General features: G+C 37.8%; 1 protein-coding gene across 1 annotated transcript in view; it reads left to right on the top strand.

Moving 5' to 3' along the window:
* The window catches only part of COL19A1 (collagen type XIX alpha 1 chain), a 211,131-nt gene that overhangs the window by 172,460 nt on the left and 14,123 nt on the right, over positions 1–24,548 (top strand). The window contains exons 32-46 of the mRNA XM_075145288.1: positions 1,195–1,236; positions 2,367–2,420; positions 3,264–3,317; positions 6,582–6,635; positions 7,579–7,632; positions 9,669–9,713; positions 10,340–10,390; positions 10,470–10,514; positions 11,443–11,469; positions 14,406–14,459; positions 17,524–17,568; positions 19,727–19,771; positions 19,880–19,942; positions 22,504–22,539; positions 22,693–22,737. Of these exons, the coding sequence (XP_075001389.1) occupies positions 1,195–1,236; positions 2,367–2,420; positions 3,264–3,317; positions 6,582–6,635; positions 7,579–7,632; positions 9,669–9,713; positions 10,340–10,390; positions 10,470–10,514; positions 11,443–11,469; positions 14,406–14,459; positions 17,524–17,568; positions 19,727–19,771; positions 19,880–19,942; positions 22,504–22,539; positions 22,693–22,737 (714 nt within the window). The remainder of the gene's footprint in view (positions 1–1,194; positions 1,237–2,366; positions 2,421–3,263; positions 3,318–6,581; positions 6,636–7,578; positions 7,633–9,668; positions 9,714–10,339; positions 10,391–10,469; positions 10,515–11,442; positions 11,470–14,405; positions 14,460–17,523; positions 17,569–19,726; positions 19,772–19,879; positions 19,943–22,503; positions 22,540–22,692; positions 22,738–24,548) is intronic.

Here is a 24,548-nt window from a genome sequence, read left to right on the forward strand (position 1 = left end):
AAGGCTTATTACAGGTTTTTAACAGCAGGTGACACTGTCTATGTACAGTTTACCTTTGTGTAGAGGGTGGACTTCATACTTTACATAGTTATGTCCTTAAGTTGTGTTAGGTGGCTATGTCTCACCCTAGAAAACTTCTCAGCGTGCTTTCAAAGGTGGTGATGCTACCCTGTAAATGGTGTACTCCTGGTTATACTTATGGTTAAATACGTTCAGCAGTGCTTCTCTTGAGCTGGTATTTGACACCCATTGCTACTAACCGACAGTTTTTCTAATATGCTACAAAAGTGCTTACATTTTATTTTTCTTCTTCAAGATGGAAATGATTAAAACAGACTGAACAAAAACAGTAACAAATTTTGACTGTGTCTGATTTTATAGTATGCCCAGGGCTATTTTTGCTTTAGCAATTGCAAGAAGAAGGAGTGAGCATTGGTAATTAAAGAGTCCGTTTGTGAGTGAAGCTGATGATAACCAGTTCAATCAGTTTTTACAGGGAGTCTTTAAATATAAGTTTAATGGCAGCACTTGGAAGTCTGAGATATATTGCAGAACAGTGTAAACCTATTGGTTGAGCTTTAAATGGGTTAGCTTTAGCGTTGGTAGCAATTTAGCTGTGGCACCACAGAGTTTTGCACTAATTCTTAATATTTAAAGGCAGGACAAAATACTATATATGTTGCTCATGTTGCTGTAGCTGGATTATTTCCAGTATCTGAGCTAGCTTATTGAAGTTAGCTTTGGCATCTCCACAATTCATGCTACAGTTAACAGTAGAGTCAAAGCCTAGGAGAAAGCAGAAGGAAAACAATTGAAGATAATCAGCTGAGAATAGGCCGTGAGAATTTCCAATAGCAATAAGTTGGTATGCTACAAAAACAAAATACGTTATTAATATTTTAAGATGCAATTTCCTATGTTCTGGAGTTACGCTGTTGTCATGGTTTAAGCAACTTCATTGAAATTGTAACAAAGAATTACATTGTTAGGTTGGATAGACAGCGATATTTAACATTTAAAAACTATATTTGAAACCCTGATTTTTCTTTAGTGTTTTCATTAAAAAACAGCTTCAGCCAATATATATGTAATCAGTTATGTATGTAACAATATAAACTTTAGAAGCAATGAGAACCCATCAGAATCGGTAGTGTTGTGTAAAACATTAACTGCAGCTGCCTTTTTTAATTTCAGATTGCACTGCCACTTGTGGGAGACATGGGTGCTGTACTGAAGGTAAACATTGTCAGAGGTTAAGTATCTTGTTTACTATAAGCATGCTTTTTAAACCAAAATACGCACTTGGAAGTTTGTGTAGGTTCAATTCTGATCTATTTGGCTAGCCTAAAATTATTTTGAGATTTTTGTTTTGTTTTGTTTTTAAAAAATACTCAAGAAATGTATTTGATAGGAATTTTGCAAAATAGCGTTTGAACAATATGTGAGGTAGTAGCCAGCAAGTGCCTGTTCCGTACATCCAGCCCACAGTACGAATTGCTACAAGTATACCCCATTCTCCGCTTTACTTTGTAGCATTATTATTGGTAATATACTGAATGGGGAAAATAGTCTAGAATTTCTAAGGTATTATTTTGAAAAATAATAAAATTTGAAGTGATCTGCCGTATTCCAAAATGAAAAGTGTGCTCAGGAGGATTTCTATATGAAAAGCAGATATCATTTCTGAGGAGAGAGATTATCCTATTCTACTGTCCTTTATTAATACATGTACTTAGGGTTTATTGACTTTCTCATTCCCAAATTTTATTTCTTTTAGGTCTGTCTTTGGGCTTTTCCCTGATTCTTTCTGTTTGTAATTGTATTTTCTTTCTCCTGTACGTGCTCTTCTACCTCTTTGTCAGTTCTCTCTCTTACTGATTCTTTATGCTGCATTCTTCCTTTCTCTCTGTTTTTTGGTTAGCATTTCTGTAAGATTGTAATTTAGTTGGAAAATGCTTCTTTCAACAAAGCAGGAATCATTTAATTTAAAATAACTGTAGATTTGAAGCTGGCGAGAGTAACAAGTAGCCTCCATCTCTACCTAATCATTAAAAGGAAGATGGTCTGCTCAAACCTGAACACAGGTGTGTCTGGGACTATCCAAAATGAAGGCATTTATGAGTCCTCTCAAAATGAAGCTAAAAATGTGTTAGCATGGTTTGAGTAGAGTGTGTAAGAGATGGGAGGGAAACAAGGAAGGATATCTGAACAAGTATTTTGTGTAGAAGAGGGGACTGAAGAGAAGGTTTTGGGGTAAAATGAAGGGATGGTCACAAAGGCAGGAAGGAAGCAGTCTGCATAGATCAGACCTTCTGCCCGTGTCACAAAATGGTTATTTATCACTTTCCTTTGTGTCTGTTCCTCAGGGTGATCCCGGCACAAGAGGTCCTCCAGGCATCCCTGGTAGAGAAGGGCCAAAGGTAAGTTTTGAAGAGAGTACATTACATTGCTTTGTTGCTTGTTAAAAGTGAGAAGCCAGACTCTTACCTCTGATAGTCTTGACTTTTTTGTCTGATCCCTATCCCTGTAGCATCTGAGCAGCCTAAAGGTTCAAACAATTTTTGCAATTCAGCCCTCTTCCTGTATCAGTTTGCTTTTCCTCTCAGGAAAGTGAAATAGCCCGAGTTGAATCTCAAGCCAGGATAGCTCTTCTGTGTCTTGTGTCCATTAAAGCTAGCTCAGATTTGACTGTCCAGTAGTGCATTGCCATCTATAGGCTTATTTTAGGTGAGTCAGTCACGCAAGAATCCCACGGTGAAGAAGGAAACTTCCTGTATCTCCCTCAAGTGTGCAGCAGCTGGACCACCCTGTGCCTTTGCACCTTGTTCCCATGGGAGTAACGCAGATGTTTCACTGGGACTTGAAGTTTCATTGACCTCCCTCAGACTTCTCCTTCACTGTAATTGGGTCAAATGCCACGTGGTTTGGAATACAGATATCCTCTATAGTTGAGCGTAATTCATGAAAGTGTACTTCCTCCATTTCGGGAAGCGTTTAAGCTCTTTGGTATTAATAAGAAGTCTCCATCAGGCCTTTTGGCTAGTTTGCCTACTAGGTAAAAAACACTCATTTCTGTTCACCTCGATGGGAGGCATATTTTAAAGCTTTCAGGTAGTTTTGAGCCTTTTTTTCTGTTTTAGGCACTATTGCTGTAAGGGCTTCATGCTAGCGTATATTAAATGTGGGTCATAAAATGCCCTACAGAGCATGAAATTCATTGTTCTCTAATAGAAAGTATTTGTTTGAATGTTACATTTTCATAGGGTAGCAAAGGCGAACGTGGATTTCCTGGGCTTGCTGGAGAAAAGGGCGATGAGGTAAAATTATTTCATTTCTATAGCAGTTGCATTCTTATCTGAACCTGAATAAAGATCAATGAAATGAAATGAAATGCACAGAATGTTATTCAGAGAGAATGAAATGCACAGAATGTCATTCAGTTCTTTAAAACTGCTGAGATAGTAATGTATTTCTCTAAATAGCCCTCGATTCTGAATTTTCAACAAGATTAAATGCCATTATTCAATTAAATAACACCTATTTAATTTTTGTCTGAGGATTTTTGCTCATTTGTATATTTTAAAGCCTCAGATACATTTAAATGCTAATTATTAAGAGTATAGGATAGAGCAATAAATAGGCAAATGCCAAATATTTTCAGAAAATACTTCATGTTTTATAACATATTTGCTTTCACTGTGTTAGTTCCCCTTTAGAATTTACTTTCAAACACATTCCATTAGGCAAATACTCTGATGGGAATGGTCATAGCAGCAATTACTATTAAGTGGAAACTGCAAAATGTTTGAAGAGACTGAATTTAAAATATTTACAGTATTTTGCATCATATACTGCATTCTTAGAGTTATTTTTATGTCATTATGGAGAAGGAAAAAAAGCCACGTGACTTATAGGTGCCGAATCCAAAATAGCTGCTATAGCTTTCATTTTAAATTGAAATATTTGCAGTTAACAGTTCAAGAGCAATCTCTGTCCAATTAAAAAAAAATCACCAAAACAGAAGCTGTTAAGCTTAATTTGAGTAAATAAATGAATTTCCTAGTGACCTTAGCCAACTGAAGGAGTTAAAATAAGTAGTCTGTTACAAAATACTTGGTGAACACTTCGAAATTCCAAAATACTTAACTGGTAGTGTTAAATACCTACTAGTCTTTTGTAATTTGGGAGTGCTGGCTACAAGAGAAAGCACCTGCAAAATATGAAAGGAATTTAGAGCTTATTGATTGAGGGTTTTGTAGTTCTTTGGGTGTTTTACGTTTATTTGATCTTATAGGGTACCTCTACAATTCAACCCTAGCAGTCTGAGGCATTAGCAAAACAGTTTCAACAATTCAAATACTATTTAACTGCTGAGAATCAAGTGAGATATTAGAGGCAATTAAGAAAGTAATAAGGGAAAGGCAGGATTATAACTGGCAGTTAGTTTTTTTAAAGGGCTCCAGAGTAAATTCATTCTAAATTTTTTTATTGGTTCAGTAGGGTGCTGTGCTGTGTTAGTAAGTTAGCTCTTCACGTTCTTCTTCACTGTTTGATAGCTGGTTAGCTGCCTTAGCTCTGGTATTTTCAGTGTTTAGCAGCATCTGTTGGTTATGACATTCTAAGGGTGCAAGTGAATTTATTTTCAGAAACACATATGAAAGAGCTTACAAAGTTTAAAAGTAACTTTTTTTACAAATTTACAAATTTTAAAAGAATGCATTTATTTTCATTTTTATGATTTGGTTAGCATGGTGTCGTGGTTTAACCTGGCAGACAGCCAAATACCACGCAGCCGCTCACTCACTCCCCCCGCCCCCCCAGTGGGACAGGGAGAAAATCGGAAGGGTAAGAGTGAGAAAAACTCGTGGGTTGAGATAAAGACAGTTTAATAGAACAGAAAAGGGAAAATAATAATGATAATGATAGAATATACAAAATGAGTGATGCACAATGCAATTGCTCACCACCCACCCTGACCGATAACCAAGTAGCAATTGCTACTTCCTGAAACACGCCTATCATTCATATACTGAGCATGACGTCACATGGTATGGAATACCCTGTTGGCCAGCTGGGCTGGCTGTCCTGGCTGTGCTCCCTCCCAACGCTTGTTTCATTTTGGTTTTTTTTTTCTTGAGCTGAATGTCCTTGACTAGCAGGGTACTTAGCAACAACTGAAAACATCAGTGTGTTATCAACATTCTTCTCATACTAAATCCAAAACACAGCACTCGGAAGAAATTTAACTCTATCCCAGCCGAAACGAGGACACATGGGAATGGGAAGAGAGATTGAGAAGCCCACTTGAAGCTCTTTGAAATACACTCATTTACTTCCATGTGCTTTTGAACAGCCCTTTAATCTTTGTTGAAGCTTAGTTCTCTTCCTTTTTAAAACATTCCTTTTTTCAGGGGACAGTTTTTCTAACGTCAGTAATAAGAATTACCAAAAATGTTCCTTTGGCTTCATACTCATTTTCCGGGTGACTGTACCATCAGAGTAAAGTAATTCAAAATGAGCAGAGAACACATTAGCAGTTGTATTGCCACTCTGAAAAGCTGCAGAGGTGGATCAATGTCCTCTGTGTGTAGGAGCAAGAAAGGAAAATCAATGTCTCTCTCCATCTCCACATCTCCTTATTTATTCCTGTCTGAAGTTTTTCCCTCTGTCTCTCCCTCAGAGCCCCTATTTCAGGGCTCCTGACCTCTGTGGTTTTCTAGACTACCCCCTTAGCCATGCCTTCTTAAACACTGCATTTAACATGAGAAACATGCCTTTTCTGAGGTGACTCCTCCTGTCAGAGGATAGGCACCCTGTGCAGATAAAATTAATCACTGCTGGGAGGGACCTATTTCCCTTTGTGGATTATAGGGGGAACCGAGAGCGATTAGCTCTCATTACTACATGACTTTTATATGTCTAAAATTGCACCTCAGCCTGGTGTGACAGAGGAAAGACTTCAGTGACATACAGGCTTGTCTCAAATCCTACCTGTATCCACTGTAGTAAGTTGCACACCTGTATGTTTAGTAAATAGATACCAGAATCCATCGATTTCCAGGCAATCAAATAGAATAAGAGCAGGAAAGTAGGTCATTAAATACTACAAAAAAATGTCACCTTCCGTTATCAAAAAAGCAAAATCTATAAATCAGGCAGAAAGCATCATTGCATTTAGATAGCACCAGGTAACATTGAGAAGTCTGAATAGATGTCTTCTCACCAGCAAAAAAAACCTTTTAGTGGTAGAAAACAGAACATTAATCTCTAAGGAAAAGCCAGATGTCTTGCTTTTATCTGCACAACTAAAGACAAAAAGATATACGGGACATAAGCTAACAATGTGAAATGTTGAAGGACAAGTGTTGTTTATCAGTCAAGCAAGAAGTTGCCTCTAACCTTCTTCAATGATAATATCTTCCCTGCATGGTGGGTTTTTTTTTCATTCCTAAAAATAATGCCAACCTTTCAGATGAAAATGCGCTTTAATATAGTTATAATACTGCTGGACATGCTGAATATAAGTAGTTTTTGAGGTATAAGTGGGAGAGGAAATAGACATATGCTCTTTTTATTTCCAGGGCCTTCAAGGTGTTCCTGGACTGCCAGGAATACCAGGACCCAGTGGACCATCTGTAAGTGTGTGGTATCACCTGTGATCTAATCTATCTCTGCAGAGGTTGCTATGATTATCTAGTAAAATTTCATATTCCTAGTTTCTTGTCTTTTCTTTTGGCTTTTAGGAGAGTAATAATAAAATCTTACCCATACTGGCTCTAATAAAAGAAACTATGTTGTGAGTTGATGTTACTGAAAATACTGTCATTGTCTGGGCTCAAAGTTTATGTAACTTAAATGGGTTAGGAGTTTTGGCATTACTAAAGACTCTGTGAGGTTACATGTTTCATGATGTGCAAACTTGCAGTTAATTATGTATTTGTACCCAAGTTACAGTAATAATATTAGTAATAAAAATCTAAAAATAATTTCAGCTAGGCATTCTGAAAACATTTAGTGCTGAAACCACTTGGTTTCACAATAAAAGAAATATGAGAATAAGCTGACAATATTTGAAGTCACTGAAGAATATAATTAAAAAGTTTGGTATTTCTGGGAAAAGTTCTCTTGGAAATTCTTTTAAATTTTATTTTCTACATACTGGATGGGATCACATTAGTTAGTATGATCATTATGCATTCCTAGGTTGCTGACAGTACTAATGCTTCCCTTCTTTCAAAAATTGTAACACATTTAAGAAGTTTTAATGTGGAATATGTAAATTGGCATTTTAGTAGTAAAGCGTGATTCTTGCAGTATCAAAAGGTGCCAGTTAAGGTCAGTGCATTTAGTCTGCCAAGGTGAAAATGCAACCGCAAACACAAGTTTTACCCTTCAAAGGGCTTATCAGAAGGATACAGCTGTTGTATCAAGCAAAAGAGAAATATTTAAACCTGGAGGAGAAGTATGATTAGGTTTAAATGACCTTCAAAAAGTACAAGTTTTAAAAAGTAAGCTGCAATGCAAAAATACTATGTTTCATTGTTTCTTAATAATATAAACCAATACTGTGTTGTGCAGGGAGTCACAGGAAGACCTGGACATCCCGGTCCAGCAGGGTCAAAAGGCGAAAAGGTATTCCTTCTTTTTAGTCTTAGTAAAGATCTGTGATGGTTTTGCAATCCCATTACGCTCCTGTGTTTTGGGGTTTCTTTAACATAGAGGTCAAACAAGAACTTGACGTACATTTTCAAATTAATTTTTATTTGTGTCACAAGTGTAGTCCTTGTGGTGTATGTAAGTTGCAGAGAATGTTCTCTAAATATGACATATTATATAAAATTTAGGAAAGTGAAAATACGTTTGTGAAATAGTATATGACTAGTTACTACTTGTTCTGCTTCTCATTCTTTTACCAGTATTTCGGTCAAAAGTAATTGCACACTTTAAAAGTGCTTCACAAGTACTGAAAGTTACTAGTATACGTTACTCTGCAAAAATATATAACGTTCCTTTATACTTAATTTACACTGTTATAGCACTGGTTTTTATCAATGTTTTATATGCTCTTTTATCAGGCACTCAATATTATCCATTAAGAGGTCAAATTCATTTCTTGGGCACCTCAGATCAGTGAAATACAGTAGACACAAACGTAGTTTGCTGCAAAATACTTCCTGGGAGAAGTTCTCCATTTTGTATATGAATACACTTTTCTGAAGTTTTTTTCAGCTTTAGCCTGGAGTTTTCCAGGCATAGCACTGCCACATCAATGCATGTGATCCTACTAATACTCTACAAAACCTTGACTCTAGTATGAGTAAGAAAGGAAACTATTTTGTAAAGCTCTGAAATTATTTCAGTATAAAAATAGATGGAGAGCTGTCTCCTTGCAGACCATAATAGCAAAACTTTACCACACTTACTTCCTTTTTATGTAACCAAATGCAAAACACGCATCTTCATTAGTTCCTTGTTTACAATTCACACACAAGTGGGAATGAGAAGCCACTGCTCTGTAACTAGTGTCTCATCGATCAAAAAGGGCAAAAGTCAGATGGCTGAAGAATGATGAAGTAAACTGAAATATAGCCAGAGTAACCTCCTCCTTCCTCCATCTGAGGAACATGTTTGAGAAATGATCATGTAATATGCTTTCTAAAGTATAGTATTTTTTTCCCCCGTGAAGTACTCCAAATCACTCTTTGGAGGCTGACCATTTCTATTAATTAGCAGGACCATTTGGAAATTATCCTAGTTAATGAATTACGATTATATATTTCTGGTGAGCTAATTATTGCCGTTGAACACTTAACTTGACTTTTGCCACCTTAATAATTTTCAATATGCAGCCTAAGTGTCTCACTGACATATGTTTAATAAGATCCAACAAAGTCAGTGAAAAATTCTGGCAGACTTGTTCAAATTATACACGGTGTTTTTAACTGAATCGCAGTGATGGGATTTTGAAAAGATCTTGTTTGGGAAATTTGATGTTGAAACCTTTGTAACTCTATACTGTTCAGAGACCCCACCTGGGGCAAAAACTCAGAAGCTTTATTTTTTTAATATAAGCAGTTCAGTGCACATCAACAGAACAGACTACAGATACAGGTAACCACAGATGAATATTTTACAGTAAAAACCAAAAAGATATTCATTACATCTTTTAATAAAGAAGATCTTTATTTTTATTCAGTGTGTTTCTAAATAAACTGAACAACTGAAACTGTAGTTCTTCTTTATTTACCTGTGAATGATCAACTGAGGATTGGCTTTTGCAAAATAATATACAAAGCATAAAATGAGTGTTAGTTTTTATCTGCCAGTTGCTTAGAAATTGATATTAACAACTCTCTTTTTTCTTCTTCTCCCTTCTGGTATATATGAAGTGTTTCACAATCCAGGTTACCACTACAATTTTGCCACAAGGAAGTTACTACACATAAAGCATCAAGTAACTAACAAAATGAAAAACTAATATAAAGTTGTGATTAATAACTTGCCTAAAGTTAAGCAGGAGCTGGGCAGGAGAATTTATTCTTGATATTGCCTGCTCATATTGACTGTATCTCTTGTTTATTGTCATTATGGTCATCATAGCTTGGGTATGGAATAGATCTGGACATCAGTTACAGTAAATGAGTTATATGAATCTCTTGCTGTACTAGGGTAGTGAAGGTTCTCCTGGGAAACCTGGACCACCTGGGCCTCCGGTGAGACATTTTGTTGTATATTTTGAATGTTATATTAGGTACAATATACTTGTGAGTAAAATGTAATGTAATATAAAGAATTGACTGTCAATCTAATACAGATTAGTAGTGCAGGAAGACAACAATGTCTTTTTCCAAAATGTTTCTGTATTCCTTTTTTTTTCTTGTGATTCATCGCTGAATAAGTTCAGGTCACTAAAGCCATCCTAGAAACTTGGTCAAATGAGTTAACCTTGGTGTCCAGTTATTAGAGTAATTTAGACAGCTTGGGTACCTGAGATCAGGAACTCAGGGAACCTAGGGAAAGTCCGTGGAGCTCACTGGACTCCAAATTAACTGGAATAGTACCTAACACAAAATTAATTCTGGAGAATTATAATAATAATAAATGTCAAAATATAACATACACTGAGATTTACAGGTTTCTGGTTTCATAATTCAAAAAAAGTCCCACGCTGCATTTGTATGTATCTTATGTTCTTACTGAAATGTCTGGAATCTTTGAAAAAATGATCAAGAACAAAAATGATACAACAGCTTTGCTGAGCTAAGGGGCTTGAACAGGGCAAGAGTTCTGCCTTTATAATGCATAGTTTTAACACTTACTTGGTTTTTATGTTTTAAAGGGTATGCCTTACAATGAAAGAAATGGAATGAGCAGCTTATATAAACTCCAGGTATTTCTATTTAGTGTTAATTTTTTTTCAATCAACACCTAATTTTGGCCCAACTCAACTTTTAAACTTGCTGTTACAGGGAGGTGTGAGTGTCGCTAGTTATCCAGGTCCACCAGGACCTCCGGTAAGTATTAACGGAAACATAATTTCTAATAGTTAATTAACATAGTAACAGAGGGGTTGGTTAGTTGCATGCAGTTTTCGTAAATGGCATGGAATTTGATTTTATATGTGAAAAACAGAAAAAATAAGGATATGATTGGTACGTAGTAAATGATAAAGTATGTGATTTTATGTGTTTGTCAAGCATTTTAGCCTATTTTGGAGAGTAGTTATTTTGATTTAAGTATTTCACCCTAGCAAGTAAAGGCTGCAAAAATGGTACATAATTTGGTATTAGACTCTTTAGTGAAAGTATCCTAATATCTTTAAATGTGTAATGTAGTATTTATAGTTAGTGATGGCATAGTTTTGTAATGGATTAAATTCGGCGCCGGAAATGAGAAGCTCATGAATTCTAATCTCCGTTCTGTCACTGATTCAGTGCGTGTAGCTACAGTGCAGAAAAATGTGTAAAACCGAGCATTACATTGCGGCAGTAATACAGGGCTGGTGTCTTCCACGCTGCAGAGTGCAGATGCACCACCTTGCAGCTGGACACTGTGGCTTTGGTTCTGTGGAGGCAAAGATGCTGTGCACTTATTTAGGTCCTCCTTCTTGTTAACATCATAGGCAAGTTCTGCTGTTTTAAGATGATTCTCATTTTGGTAACCACATAAAAATGTTGTCCTTGCATTATGTGCCATTTGTAGTCACGAGCTTGCACTGGACCGCAGAGCCGTCTTTTTCCGTATTCTAGAACAGCAAAACAAAAATCAAATATTACTAAGATTTTATACTAAAGTAATCAGCTGAGAGGGCTGGACTTAATACTGATTCTAAATGCACTGCATTAGCAAAGTGTACTCATAATGCAGTAGTACAAAGAAATATCATCTTACTGTGTAGCTGTTCTTTTTTAAATGTGTTTCCACTTCTTCATTTCTTTGCAGGGTCCAAAAGGAGATCCTGGCACAGTGGTATGTATGTATTTTTTGGTCATCATAGAGAATTCCCCAAGTAGTTCAATACATGATCTTAGTCACATGGATGGAAGAGTCCATTAATGTTCTTTAGTGGATAGCTTGCCTCCTACAGAATCAGTACATCTGAAAAAGCCTTTTTAGTTAGCAGACTTGCGAATTTTGCAATTTCTGGTAAATAGTTCTAAGTGATAATATAATGAATGACTGAATATAGTATTAACTGTTTGTGGATTCATCTCTGCTGAGCTGTCCCTGTATCTATCTAAGAATAGAGAATGTGAAATTAAGGATAGAAAATACCTTAAGAGCTATTAGATTGTTCTCAACATTAAATTTGAAAGCGATAAGGGAGAAAGGACAGCGTGCTACATCATGCTGGCTAGTAACAACTAGAAGTTGATATTTTCATTGGAAATGGCATGACGGTTAGTTACAGTATGATCACATTGCTTCTGGTGAGCAAGATGATGATGATCATGGGAGCCACTATACCTTTCAACTATGTAGTTTGACATCAAAAGCAGATATATTTAACTTTTCCTTTAAGCATTGTGTTATGTCCTTTTCCCATGACCCTTCTTTAAAAATTATGAGGAGGGAAATGACAACTAGCGGAAGAATCTTGAGCAGTTGCATAGGGCTAGCCACCAGCAGAATGTAGATCCAAATCCTGACTGGGTGTACATTTTTCCCAAAGTCCTCGATGTGATGTAACTTGCCTTCATAATAGAGAAACTATATTTGTCATTAGCTTATGATTTGTCACTACAGTTCCTAGCCTTGAAGGTGGCAAAGTTGAAACTTACAGGTATTGCATCTTGATGACTGAAGGTCAGTGAAAATAGCCAAAAGATAGTAGTAAAATTTGAGTATTGATGGTTTAGCCTAAAAAGTATGATAGTATCAAATGTCATTTTAAATTGATATTGTTTTAAAGATTGGATAGGTCTTCCACAGCAGTTAAAATTTCAATACATTTGTCTACTTCTTTTTCAAGTCCAAGGAACATCACATAACTGCATAAAGATACTTACAGCACTATAACACTGCAAGGCAGCCAAACAGGTACTGCTCCTTCATGGTCACTGTGGTAGAACTGTGTCCAGCAGACCTCTTTCGAACTTCAGGCAGTATGACTGAATCAGGATGAGCACCATGTGTCAGCTAGTGGAAATTGATGAGAAGAATTTGCTGATAAAAGCAGTAGAAGCTGAGCTAGTTAGGAAAGAAAATTGTGCCCAGTTGGACTACATTCCCCATGATCTGCTGTTGAATTGTCTACTTGATAAAGATCAGGAAACCCTGAAAAATATTGGAGATCATTTTTGAAACACAATCACGTCCGTTCCAGCAAAGTAAAGAACAGCTCTATCTGCTACTAATGAAACAAATTACTACTTCAGAGAAAAACTTACAGAGTTCCTTAACACATTCAGGAGTTCATTCAACCACCAAGAAGCTGACACTTGACCTCTCCAGCTGCTGTGCTGTCTTCAGATGGTTAGTCTTGGGCAAAATAAATAAGGAGATGGTTCAGCCAACGTCTTGGATGCCTGCTAGTAAAGAATCAGATCACAGCACAACACATAGCCTGTTTAAACGTCACTAGAGACTGGCCTTGTCTGAACACATCAGGCCACAGTATTTGGAAGATGATGATAAGTGTCTTCTCCTGTTGAAGGGTTCTTGTCTTCTGACTTGGGTCCATATCATGGAGTCTTTCTCTTCAGTATCAGTGTGAAACTACTGAAAAATGTCTCTACTCATGAAAGCAGCATGCTTTTCCTACCAGTGCAGGCACAGTATCTACACAAAAATAGCAGCAGAATTAAATGCAGCTAGCTCAGACTAACCCAGCCAAGACCAAAGTGGTATGTGAAGGTAACATTTTTAAGAGCTGGCTAGGACTTCATCTATCATGGAGGTGCATATAATCTCCACTCAGCCAACCTGTGCAGGGCATAGGATCATGTTTGATTCTTTGCCAAGTGTTAATGGAGAGCCAGCTACATGAAAAACTAAACTTTGATCTATGAACCAATGTGATAACTGTGCTTCTCAAGGACAATAAGAAACTCAAAACAGAACCCCTCAGCGCTCACAGCAAAACATGGAGTTGTAAGATAATTTCCAAAAATAGTCGATTAATCTATTTTCAAAAGAAGTCACAAAACCTCTTTTTTTGTTTCATTATAACGCCCAGAAGCTGAATACATCTTTGTACCAGCATCTACATCCTACTCAGGAAGCACCATCTCCCAAACGGAGTTTAGGTGTGGAAAGTGAGATCTGCCAGAGACTTCATGAAATCCAGATGGGAATTTGCTGTGGCTTTTGATTTAACTGAGGATTGCTGAAATACTGGAATTGCTGGCTGTAGTCTAAAGCTCTGTGGTAAATTACCGATTTTCTTTTAAAAAAAGAATTAAAAGAGCCTCCCCTTCTATACGTTAAACTGATTTTTCCAGTGGAGCATGTTTCTGGTTTTCTTTCAAAACTTGAAGACCTATACAGGGACCTAGTCTGTGTGTCCCTTGCTGCAGAGTAAGCTTTGTTTAGGGAACAGAGCACAGAATTGCTTGGAGGTTGGTTCTCTGCTTGACAGCGTATGCTTACACCCTGGGGCTCTACCGCCTGGAGGTGCTGTAGAGCTGATCTTGGCTTGCAAGAACAGTGGAGGGGAGTCTTCTGGATTACATTCTTCACCAAAATTAAAAGCATTGATCCAAATATTCACACAGTGCCATTGGGAAAAGCTGGATTCGCAGATCACTAAAACAGGGCATAACAAAATCTATTCACCTAGTTGGTTAGCTCTTTTACTAATCTCAAATTAAATAATCTGCTGTTGCTTGCTGTTCAACATTTCTCATGTAGAGTACAGAAATTCTAATGTATGCAATCCTTTTTAATTAAAAAAAAAAAATCAGGGAGACCCAGGACCGATGGGATTACCTGGACTGGAAGGACTCCCAGGGGAAAAGGTAGGACTCCTAAAAAGAAGTCACGGCTAGTGGCAGGCGTCAAAGTAATGGCAACTATCTGCAGCTAACCTTGTTTGAAATGAAACCTTGTTTGAATTTTTTTTGTGTAAGCTAAATGTTTCTGTGTGCAAAATATTTGCATATTTATCTGTATTTCCTTTTTTTGCTTTACTGTGGATCTAAATCATATAGTCACCCAACATAAAATTTCATTTTCCGCAAATGGAAAATTGTGTGTAGGAGGTCTCGTAATATTTTGTTTTCTTAACTTGATAGAAAGTATATACTATATATAACTGTATTAATTGATACTAATATCGTTAACATGCTCCTAAGTATGGTCACTAGTTCTCTATTGAATATAGTCTTATGCTTACAATCTGTCTGTCTTGTTCTAAGACTTACGGCATAGCTACAGATCTGAAGAGAAGTTTGTATCTGAATTAGTCTAGACCTAGTGCATGCAAGACATCTGTACAAAAAAAAGACTATTGTAGAAACACAGAAAAGAGTAGAAATAGAGGGAGAGACTGATTGCCTACAGTTCCTGTTGTATTGCATCCTGCTCCAAAGTGAGCAAAAATCTCTTCTCTCGGACTGTTGCTTATTATTCTAAAAAAGGCCCTTTGTTTCTGTTTTGCTTTTCTTGCACTCCATACTGCATATATGATGCCACCGTAGCACATCCCGAACCATATCATATTCTCCAGCTCCTTCCTGTAGTTCAAGTCTGCATTCCAGTGCTAGGAAATGATTCTTTCCTTCAGCTGGTGGCATGTTTCAGCCTTTCACTTACAGTTGTAGAGGCTGATATGAATTTAGAGAAAAGCTTGCCATGAAATGCTAAAAATTTCAAGATTCTGTTATTCATTTCTAAATATGAAAAAGTACAAAAAATTCAATGGAGAAATGAAAAAATCTGTAATATGTTTTCTGTCAGTGAAAACAGTTTGATTTTGCCCATATCTTCTAAATTTAAGAAAAAAAAAGAGTAATTTTTTTTTGAAAATGGAATATTTATTCAGCTTTTTGAATTACATGTTATTCAGTGAATTTATACAAAAATAGTTTACTGAAACTTATTTTTCATCAAAAAGCAATGTAAATGAAAAGTTTCTCTCTCGATACCACTGTGCATTACTCCTACTTGTACAGAGAGTGGGGAGTGGTAAGATCTAAGGTAGGTGTCTATACTAGATGTTTAAATTACATGAGATGATTCTTGCTCTGGAAGACTACAATTTACAAGCAATTAAAGACTAGTGTGATTTCAAAATGAACAAACACAGGGAGCTATTACAGGCCTAACTGAGACAGTTAGTGGGGACAAGAATTAAATAAAGGGAATAAGCAATGGAGCAGATTGTATAAACAAGCTGAGTGAGTGTTTGGTCCTTTTCCAAAGTAAAAATATCCTTTCCTTAACTAAATTTGGTCAAAATTCCACATTGCTGGTCCAAATAAATGAACAGAATCCTGGAGTCTGCCTGCCAGTCCCAACAGTATAGTGCATGCTGGTTTTTAATTTAGAGCTATTAGGTACATCTGTGTAGCAGAATGTCATCTTCCACAGACAGTTGGCTGTGATTTCATAGTAATTTCATGAACTGGCTTAAGAATTTTGTGTCCTCGGGGTAAAATATCCCTTCCCTCAGCTGTGCTGACACAGTGGTTTGTGCAGCCGTGCTGCGAATCACATAGCTGAAAAGACCCGAATAACCCTTAGAAGAAAAAAAGTTGCAAGGGAAGTGTTAGGAATTTCTAGCTTCACTGTCATAGCCAGCGTATAGGGAAAACACCACATACAAGTTCTGGGTCCAGAATATCCACAGGAACAGAGTGCAGTGCTCCAGCCAATATGCCCTGCTACAGATACTCGCTGCTCAAGTGTTCCTGAGGTGCATGTTGCGCTCCTCACTGAGGGGTGAACTTGCATTAAGTGACTTCTCTTAGCCTCCAGAGCAAGAGAGGTTGAACTGTGGCCTGTAAGCAAGCTTCTCCCTCTGGACACAAGGTCAGACATTTAACTTGTCATCTGTCTACACTTTGTGTAATGGAGTTAAGTGTTTCTAATACCAGCATTATCGTTGCGCTACCTGAACAAAATGATAAGAATGAGACATTAGGTATAAGAACAGAAACCAGAAATCCCAACATCTTCTGGGGCTCTTCTGCATGACAGAACGTGGCTGTAGCTATGCTGGCAGAGCTTTTGCAAAACAGCTCCAGGTAGCACAAACTCATCTCACAAAAATGTTCTCCTGTTAGTATGGCTTTAAGTGTGCCAGGGCTTTTCTGATGCAATTATAGAAACTAGGAGTCTGATTTTTTTCTTTTTTAATCAACGTTATACTAGCAGAGTGTAGTGTTACAGACCAATACATGTCAGCAGTGGGTTAGGGTAAATCTCGCTGTGTAGAGATTTACCACTGGTGAGCTCCATCTGTCTGCTTTGGATTATAGTCTTCTCAAGAGAAAAAGATGAATTTGTGCCCATAAGTCATCAGCTCCAGCACAAAAGCCATTGTCTTAGCTTAAAGCATAGATGAAGGTGGCTGTATGCTAAAAGGAGAAACTTTGCCCTGAAAGGACCATGGCACAAGCAAATGCTGACTTGCTGACTTGCAGCAAATGGATGACCGGGTAGCAGGAAGGTGAAAACTTCTTTGAAAGAGACATCTTATATATGGGGATTTGGATATGGTAGTGAATTACCCTATGTGAATTTAGGTCATTGTCATGACCGCAAATGATAATTGTTTGGAAAACTACAGATAAGTCAGGGACTTCCCATCCCTTTTCAAGGAAGACCTCAAGCAGAGTATAAGGGATAGCATGGAAATTATGGCATTATATAAAGGAACCCAAAAAAAGGATTTAAGTTACTTGCTCAAGTCCGTAAAATGAGTCAGTGGCAGAGCTAAATATTAGCATTTAGCAGAGCCTGGCTTTTATCCTCATTTTCAGTTCACTGAATAATCCTTCCTCGGGTTTTAATGGGAATCCACAAACAAACTTCTGTTTTGAGTGTTACCATTTAAGTATATATTTATCTTTTCTTCAGGGTGACCGTGGACCAGCTGGCACACCAGGAGTAGCAGGGACACCGGTACGTACATTCATTAAAGAAAACTCAGTTTGTCAGAAGCTGAAAAAACAGGTCAAGCAAGGTGCTGAGCTGTAATCTCGATCACTGTTTGTGGAACGCCAGTGCTTGGCTAATGCTTTATAGGCAGATATGAAAATGATGTGTTTTCCCTAAAGAGATTAGAGTTTTAATACCACTGAGGGTTCACATTATTATTAAAATGACAGGAGGGAATGGTGTGAATACATGATAAAGCTGGAATTTGAAGCTGCATATGCTTCGTTAAGAAAGCATATGAGATTCTTCTCATTGCCTCAGTTTAATATAGATATAGACACTTTCTGTGTGGCTGGGCATGCACAAATTTCTGAGCATCTTTCTATCACAAAGAAAAATTATGAAGGTTAGTTATTGCAGTCCATGAGGATCTGCATATCAAGTCGATCAAACACTTGCTTTAGGGGAATGCTTTGTCAGCTATTTACATGTGGTATTCAGAGAAGTTTCTGAAAGTCATCCAGAAACTTTGTTGTAGGTGAAAGCAAATGTAACTAATGATAAATTGAAATTATAATTATTCATTTGTGTTCCTAAAGGAAATGAAGACAACTTTTCCTTAGATTGCATTTACAGTTTAATAAAAAAGTTTATCCATATTTCAGGAGGCAATATGGAGTTATTTATATGCAAATACATTTTGGCAGCTACCAATCCATTCAGGAGCTGTTTTTAAATTGTGTCTTTCATTAAATAAAGAGAAGTTTGTGTCTATGCACTCCCGTTTCCATTAGCCACTGATTTAGTCTATTTACTGTGAGTTCCAAGAGAGAACATCAGCTTAAATAGCTTAATTTAGTCAAGTTCTCCTAAAACAAGGTAAAATTTCACATTTAAGAGGAAGAGAGAAGTATTTCTCTGAGTTTTATAGCCCATGTAACAGTTTCAAAGTTTGTTGCTCTGAAAATACATTTCACACTGTGAATCAATAATGCAGTAGCCAGTTAGGATGATCACAATTGTTCATTTCCTATGTATTTCTCACTGGCTATGTTCCAAGTCTTATTCTTGTTGCTCTCTATTCTAGCTGGATATGAAATATTTAACGAGTTCCCTTAATCACTGATGGAGTTGCATTCTGTTGATTACATTTAATTTTAATAAAATCCACTGAAATATATTATTTGCTTTAACATTTTATGCTAAGCTGTTTTATTTAATGAATTAATAGGTGTATGAGAGTCAATATTTCTTAATAGTCTAAGAAGAGTTTTTGAAATATGTCCACATATCTTACTGGAGGAGAATTTGTCCTCCTTGCCTGGCATTATTCCCTAGATTGAATAGTGGACCCTTTTTCCCATTTGGGAATATAAATCTCTCATTTTAGCTTTGGCTTTTTGCTGAGCGGGATTATCAGGGAAGCTTGGACTGAGACTCTGCAAGAATTGGCACCAATGCCTATTTCCTCAGCACGAGTCCTCAGTCCTGTTGTTCCTGAAGTTGTCACTGGCGTTGATGAGTTAGATCCCTCACTTGTACAAGTCAGCTGAGGATCTGGTGTAAGGATATTTCCGGGAAATGTAGATTCAAGGTAATAGATTCTTGTCTGGGGCTGAACCAAATAGGTTGTTAAAAGCAAAGCATCATTTAAAAAAAAAAGACATTTAAAATCACCATCCAAATGATAAGATGAGAAAGGATTGTGAATTCTGGCAGGCTGAACATAAAATGACAATAAAAATGGCCGAAAAAGAGCATGAAGAAAATCTGCCAAAAGCGTTAAGTCAGTAATAAACTCACTTTAAAAAAAATCAGGACTAGGAAGTAGCTGAAGGAAAAAATCTTGATTTCACATCTGCAGTGATAAACTTTGATCTGAGTATGACTTCTCAAGAAGGAAATCATGGTGTTGTAAAAGAAAATTTCATGAAAACATTATCTTAGTATTCAGAAAGGGTAAAGACCAAGTGATTGAGTTATGTTTTACACGAGAGCCAGATTAACGTGGCACAAATATTAAAAAACTCTGGTAAAATATTTCTTTTTCCTCTCTTAAAGCACGTAATGAACAGTAACATGAATATTTCACTCAAATATATATCCTCTCTCATTTTTGACCTAAGAGAAAATTATGTTTTCCTTCCTAGTAATTTAAATTTGTAATGTTCTCTTTTTGCAGGGAAAGCCGGGATCTACCGGGTCCCCAGGGATGCCAGGGGAACCTGTAAGTACAGAGTTGAGTTCTGGACTCTTGTGATAATACACAAATATTTCAAACACTGAATGCAAGATTTTACATGCAGATTTAAATGTGTGTCGTCTTCTTTCTTAGGGTGAAAGAGGACCTATAGGAGATATAGGCTTCCCTGGGCCAGAAGGGCCACAAGGAAAACCAGTAAGCAATTTTATACTGAATATATATGTTCATTACAAAAGGATGTGTCTTAGTTTATCAGAAGTTATAAAAGAAATGAGATTACATCCTGCTTTGTGCTAGGCTAGGTGACATCTGAAGAACAGATGTCACATCTTAGAGCTACAGTGCTCAGTATTAACCATCCAGTCAAGAATTCCTGGTATTGTGACGTTTTAATAGTCAATGTTACTGAGATGTTGCCTTTAAAGGTCTTATGAGGTCCTTTGGATCCTGTTGACATAAAGGATCCTCTCATATTTTTTCCGAAGGAGAATATTAACCCAGACGCTCAACACAGTCTATAAAGGATGGGGTGACAAAATACACTCTCAGTTTCAGTTTAGATAGAGAAGCGTGTGCTTCATGACTCTGAATAAACTTCGTAACTCTTCTGTATACAGGTGATGCAACGCTACAGCTGAAGCATTTACTGTTCACGTAGGATATGCCTAATCTGACCTCTTTATTTAATAAAAGTGTGAGGGCGGTCTAGTCAGCACTGTCTGAGCTGGCTTAAAACAACCTAGTTTATATTCTAGAAGTGGTTCAGCTAGGATAGCGCAGAACTCATTATCTCCGCCAAAGCTTGGTGTTTTGGGGACAAGCATGAGAAGCAGACCATTTCAGTTTTTCAGCAGCTCTCCACATTATGCTTCTGTCTTGAAAGAAGAGGCAATTTCTGTAACTTCAGCAGCAAATTGGCCCAAGGTGCCTAATCTGTGCAAAACTTCACTTTGTAGTATGAGAGGGAAGAAAATATTCATGATGTCTTTGCTCATGCAAGTCCTTCTTTCTCACTCAGTGAAATAGCAGTGAGTTTGCTGCATATGCAGATCCATGTATATCCTAGTAAAGTAAACAGTGCCAGAGCATTTATCTTGCAATTATGTGGCATTGTGCAATTGTTAACATTATTTTGGCCCATGCCAACTAGGACTCTCAGATAACGCCACATTCCAGTTTGGAGGATAATGTGGACCTGGGACTGTTTCCAGCAGGTGGTATGAATGAGACCACCCTCTTTTGGGAAGGAAATACGTATAGCCCAGGAGGCTGAAGCTGTGCCGTGCCACAAGTCCTAAGAACCAAAGAATGAATCTGGCCACTTAAATCCAGTTGGTGGCCGGTCACAAGCGGTGTTCCCCAGGGCTCAGTACTGGGGCCGGTCCTGTTCAATATCTTTATCAATGATCTGGACGAGGGGATCAAGTGCTCCCTCAGTAAGTTTGCAGACGACACCAAGCTAGGTGGGAGAGTTGATCTGCTGGAGGGTAGGAAGGCTCTGCAGAGGAACCTGGACAGGCTGGATCGATGGGCTGAGGCCAACTGTATGAGGTTCAACAAGGCCAAGTGCCGGGTCCTGCACTTCGGCCACAAAAACCCCAGGCAACGCTACAGGCTTGGGGAAGAGTGGCTGGAAAGCTGCCCAGAGGAAAAGGACCTGGGGGTGCTGGTTGACAGCCGGCTGAACATGAGCCGGCAGTGTGCCCAGGTGGCCAAGAAGGCCAACGGCATCCTGGCCTGTATTAGAAATAGTGTGGCCAGCAGGAGCAGGGAGGTGATCATGCCCCTGTACTGGGCACTGGTGAGGCCGCACCTCGAATCCTGTGTTCAGTTTTGGGCCCCTCACTACAAGAAGGACATGGAGGTGCTGGAGCGTGTCCAGAGAAGGGCAACGAAGCTGGTGAAGGGCCTGGAGCACAAGTCTTATGAGGAGCGGCTGAGGGAACTGGGGTTGTTTAGTCTGGAGAAGAGGAGGCTGAGGGGAGACCTCATCGCGCTCTACAACTACCTGAAGGGAGGTTGTAGCGAGGTGGGTGTTGGTCTCTTCTGCCAAGTAACTAGCGATAGGATGAGAGGAAATGGCCTCAAGTTGCACCAAGGGAGGTTTAGATTGGACATTAGGAGAAATTTCTTTACTGAAAGAGTGGTCAGGCCTTGGAACAGGCTGCCCAGGGCAGTGGTTGAGTCCCCATCCCTGGAAGTATTTAAAAGACGTGTAGATGAGGCGCTTAGGGACATGATGTAGTGGGTATGGTGATGTTGGGTTGACAGTTGGACCTGATGATCTTAAAGGTCTTTTCCAACCTTAATGATTCTATGATTCTATTAAGGCGTGATCTCCGTAACAGCAGAAGGATAATAGGACATCAGGGCTAATATCTAGAATAAGAGAAATCTCTTCTATGGTTGTATAATGACTAGCTGGGACTGGAAAAGTGCATGTACAGGTCCATATTCCACATTTGCAGAATTTCCATATAACTTGTCATTTAAAGTTGTGTGTTCATTAAAGTTGATGCACAAAGATTTTTTTTGCTCTGCTCTCAGCTCAGATTTAATGTGCTTGCAGTTCAGTATTGCCCTGATGTCTCAAGACTATTTGTCAGTATTTCTATATTGTAACCACACAAACTGCTGCCTCTGCAGCTTCAGAATATGTACTGATACCAGCACTAAACATTGAGCTTTACCCTTTATATTTTTAAAATGCATATACATAAGCATATTTATTAAAACTTGTTATTTTTTTTTTATAGGGAATCAATGGAAAAGATGGATTGCCGGGTCCTCCGGTAGGAAAACATGCTTTTGCATACTAGTGTATTTTATTTTTCACAGATCCCATAGCTGTTAATCCTAGGCAGTTGCTTTCAGTTCTGCTAACTGAATATACAAAAAAGCCTTTAAGTGATATGTTTATCTTTTTTTCAAAAACAATTTTTCAGGGCACTGTGGGGAGACCAGGAGACAGAGGACCCAAAGGAGAACGTGTAAGTCCATTGTTTTAATAACTTTTTTCCTCTTTACTTGGCATCTAAGCACCTCATCAGTGCATATTTTACAGGCAAAACGAAGAAATTAATTCTCTGTGAACTTCAAGCAGTCTCTTAGACAACTAAGAAATTTAGTCCTAGACACCACTTTAAGGAATTAGAATTTAATTGATTCTGCATTTAGAGGAAAAACACATTTTATAGACTTTATAACACAGTTGGCCTGGACAGTGTAAATTGATCAATAGGTTGAAAATTAGAAAGTAGCTAATCCTGTTGTGATGCTGTCAGACTTTGCAAGAGCTGTAAATGTTGCCCCATTGTCATCCCTGGGATCTTTGTATGTCACAAACACAAATCATGTTTTATATAAAACAAGCTTGTTACACTTAGGCAGCAGGAATGCCAATGCAGTACCTTACTGCTTCCCAAAATGTTTAGACAGTTCTGTTCACGGTAACAAGATCACGGTGGACAGGAATCATTACGGGAGGTGAGAGATGATCTTTATTTTGCTAGAGCAAAGAAAATCCTAACACATACTCTGCTCCTGTTATAACATTGCTAAAGCCCTGATGTCCTAATCCAACTGATACCACGTTTATTTGATGAGTCAGAAAAGCACCTCGCTGTGTAATCTGGAAAAGGAAATGCTGCTTTATGACACTGAGGAGACATGAGGTTTTAACCATTATTACAATAATTGTCCCTCACAAAAATTAACAGTTTGCAATGTTGTGTTTCTGCCTTTAAGGACACAGATAAAATGTAAGAACCTTCTTATTGTACCACCTACTGTGTACTGCATTGCACTGCTCAACCTTGACCTTCTCAGTGTCAACCTGTCTGAATGCCCTGCAAATAGTAGTGTACACATACAACCAGAAGAGGAGGCTGGACCTGTAAGTGCATGACCTTGAAACATACTGACAGGGAGGAGGATGTTGAAAAAGTATGTGAGAGACAGAGCCACAGCCTTAGCTTGCTTCATCAGAGTGAAACTTGGGAAGCTTCAGGGTAAGAGAAGAGGGTGTATTTATTCCAGTCTCATCGGTGACAGAGTACGTACATACACACATGTACATGTAGCTATAGATGTAAATATGGATATATGCTTGCTTTCAGCGAGGTCACAGATGCCTGAATCTGCTATCACTTCTGGGATCACTGGCAAACATGTCATGATCTAGCTCTCTCTGTACAGAATAAAATAAATAAATATATATACACAAACACATATGTATAGAAATAAAAGAAATATATAGATACATGTTAAAAAATAAATCAATTTCCAGAAGTATTTTTGTCTCAAGTGATAATCAAAATCTCTCACAACCTTTTATAACAGGAAAGTTATAAATATGCCCAATGCAGTATCTGAATACAGTTTTCAGAAAGGTGTCAGTTGTTCCTTATAATTCTTCAGGAAAATAAAAGGTTCGTTGAAAACAAGGGGAGATCTGCCTAAGAAATAACAGCAAAATACACAGCGAAAGTCTGCATCTCAGATAAGAGATGTTGGGGAGTTGGAGTTGATTTTTTTTTTCCTCTGGATCAGGTATTAGACCTGCATCTGTGAGAGAGATTGCAATGATTACAGAAAATAACAAAAAGTCAAGGTTTTCTTGCAGCCATTATTATTACTGCTGTACAGCGTACTCCTTCAGTTTGAGGTCAGCTGCTGCAATTACAGAAAAGAGAAGCACCAAAATTGGAAGGACAGAATTAAACTCTTGAGGGTTTCATGTCTAATATAAGTATATCCTTGTAGAATCTGTTTTAAGAAGGAAGAAGTCACCTGGACTGAA

This window comes from Calonectris borealis, chromosome 3, assembly GCF_964195595.1.
Source record: "Calonectris borealis chromosome 3, bCalBor7.hap1.2, whole genome shotgun sequence".
In the NCBI taxonomy this organism is placed as follows: Eukaryota; Metazoa; Chordata; class Aves; order Procellariiformes; family Procellariidae; genus Calonectris; species Calonectris borealis.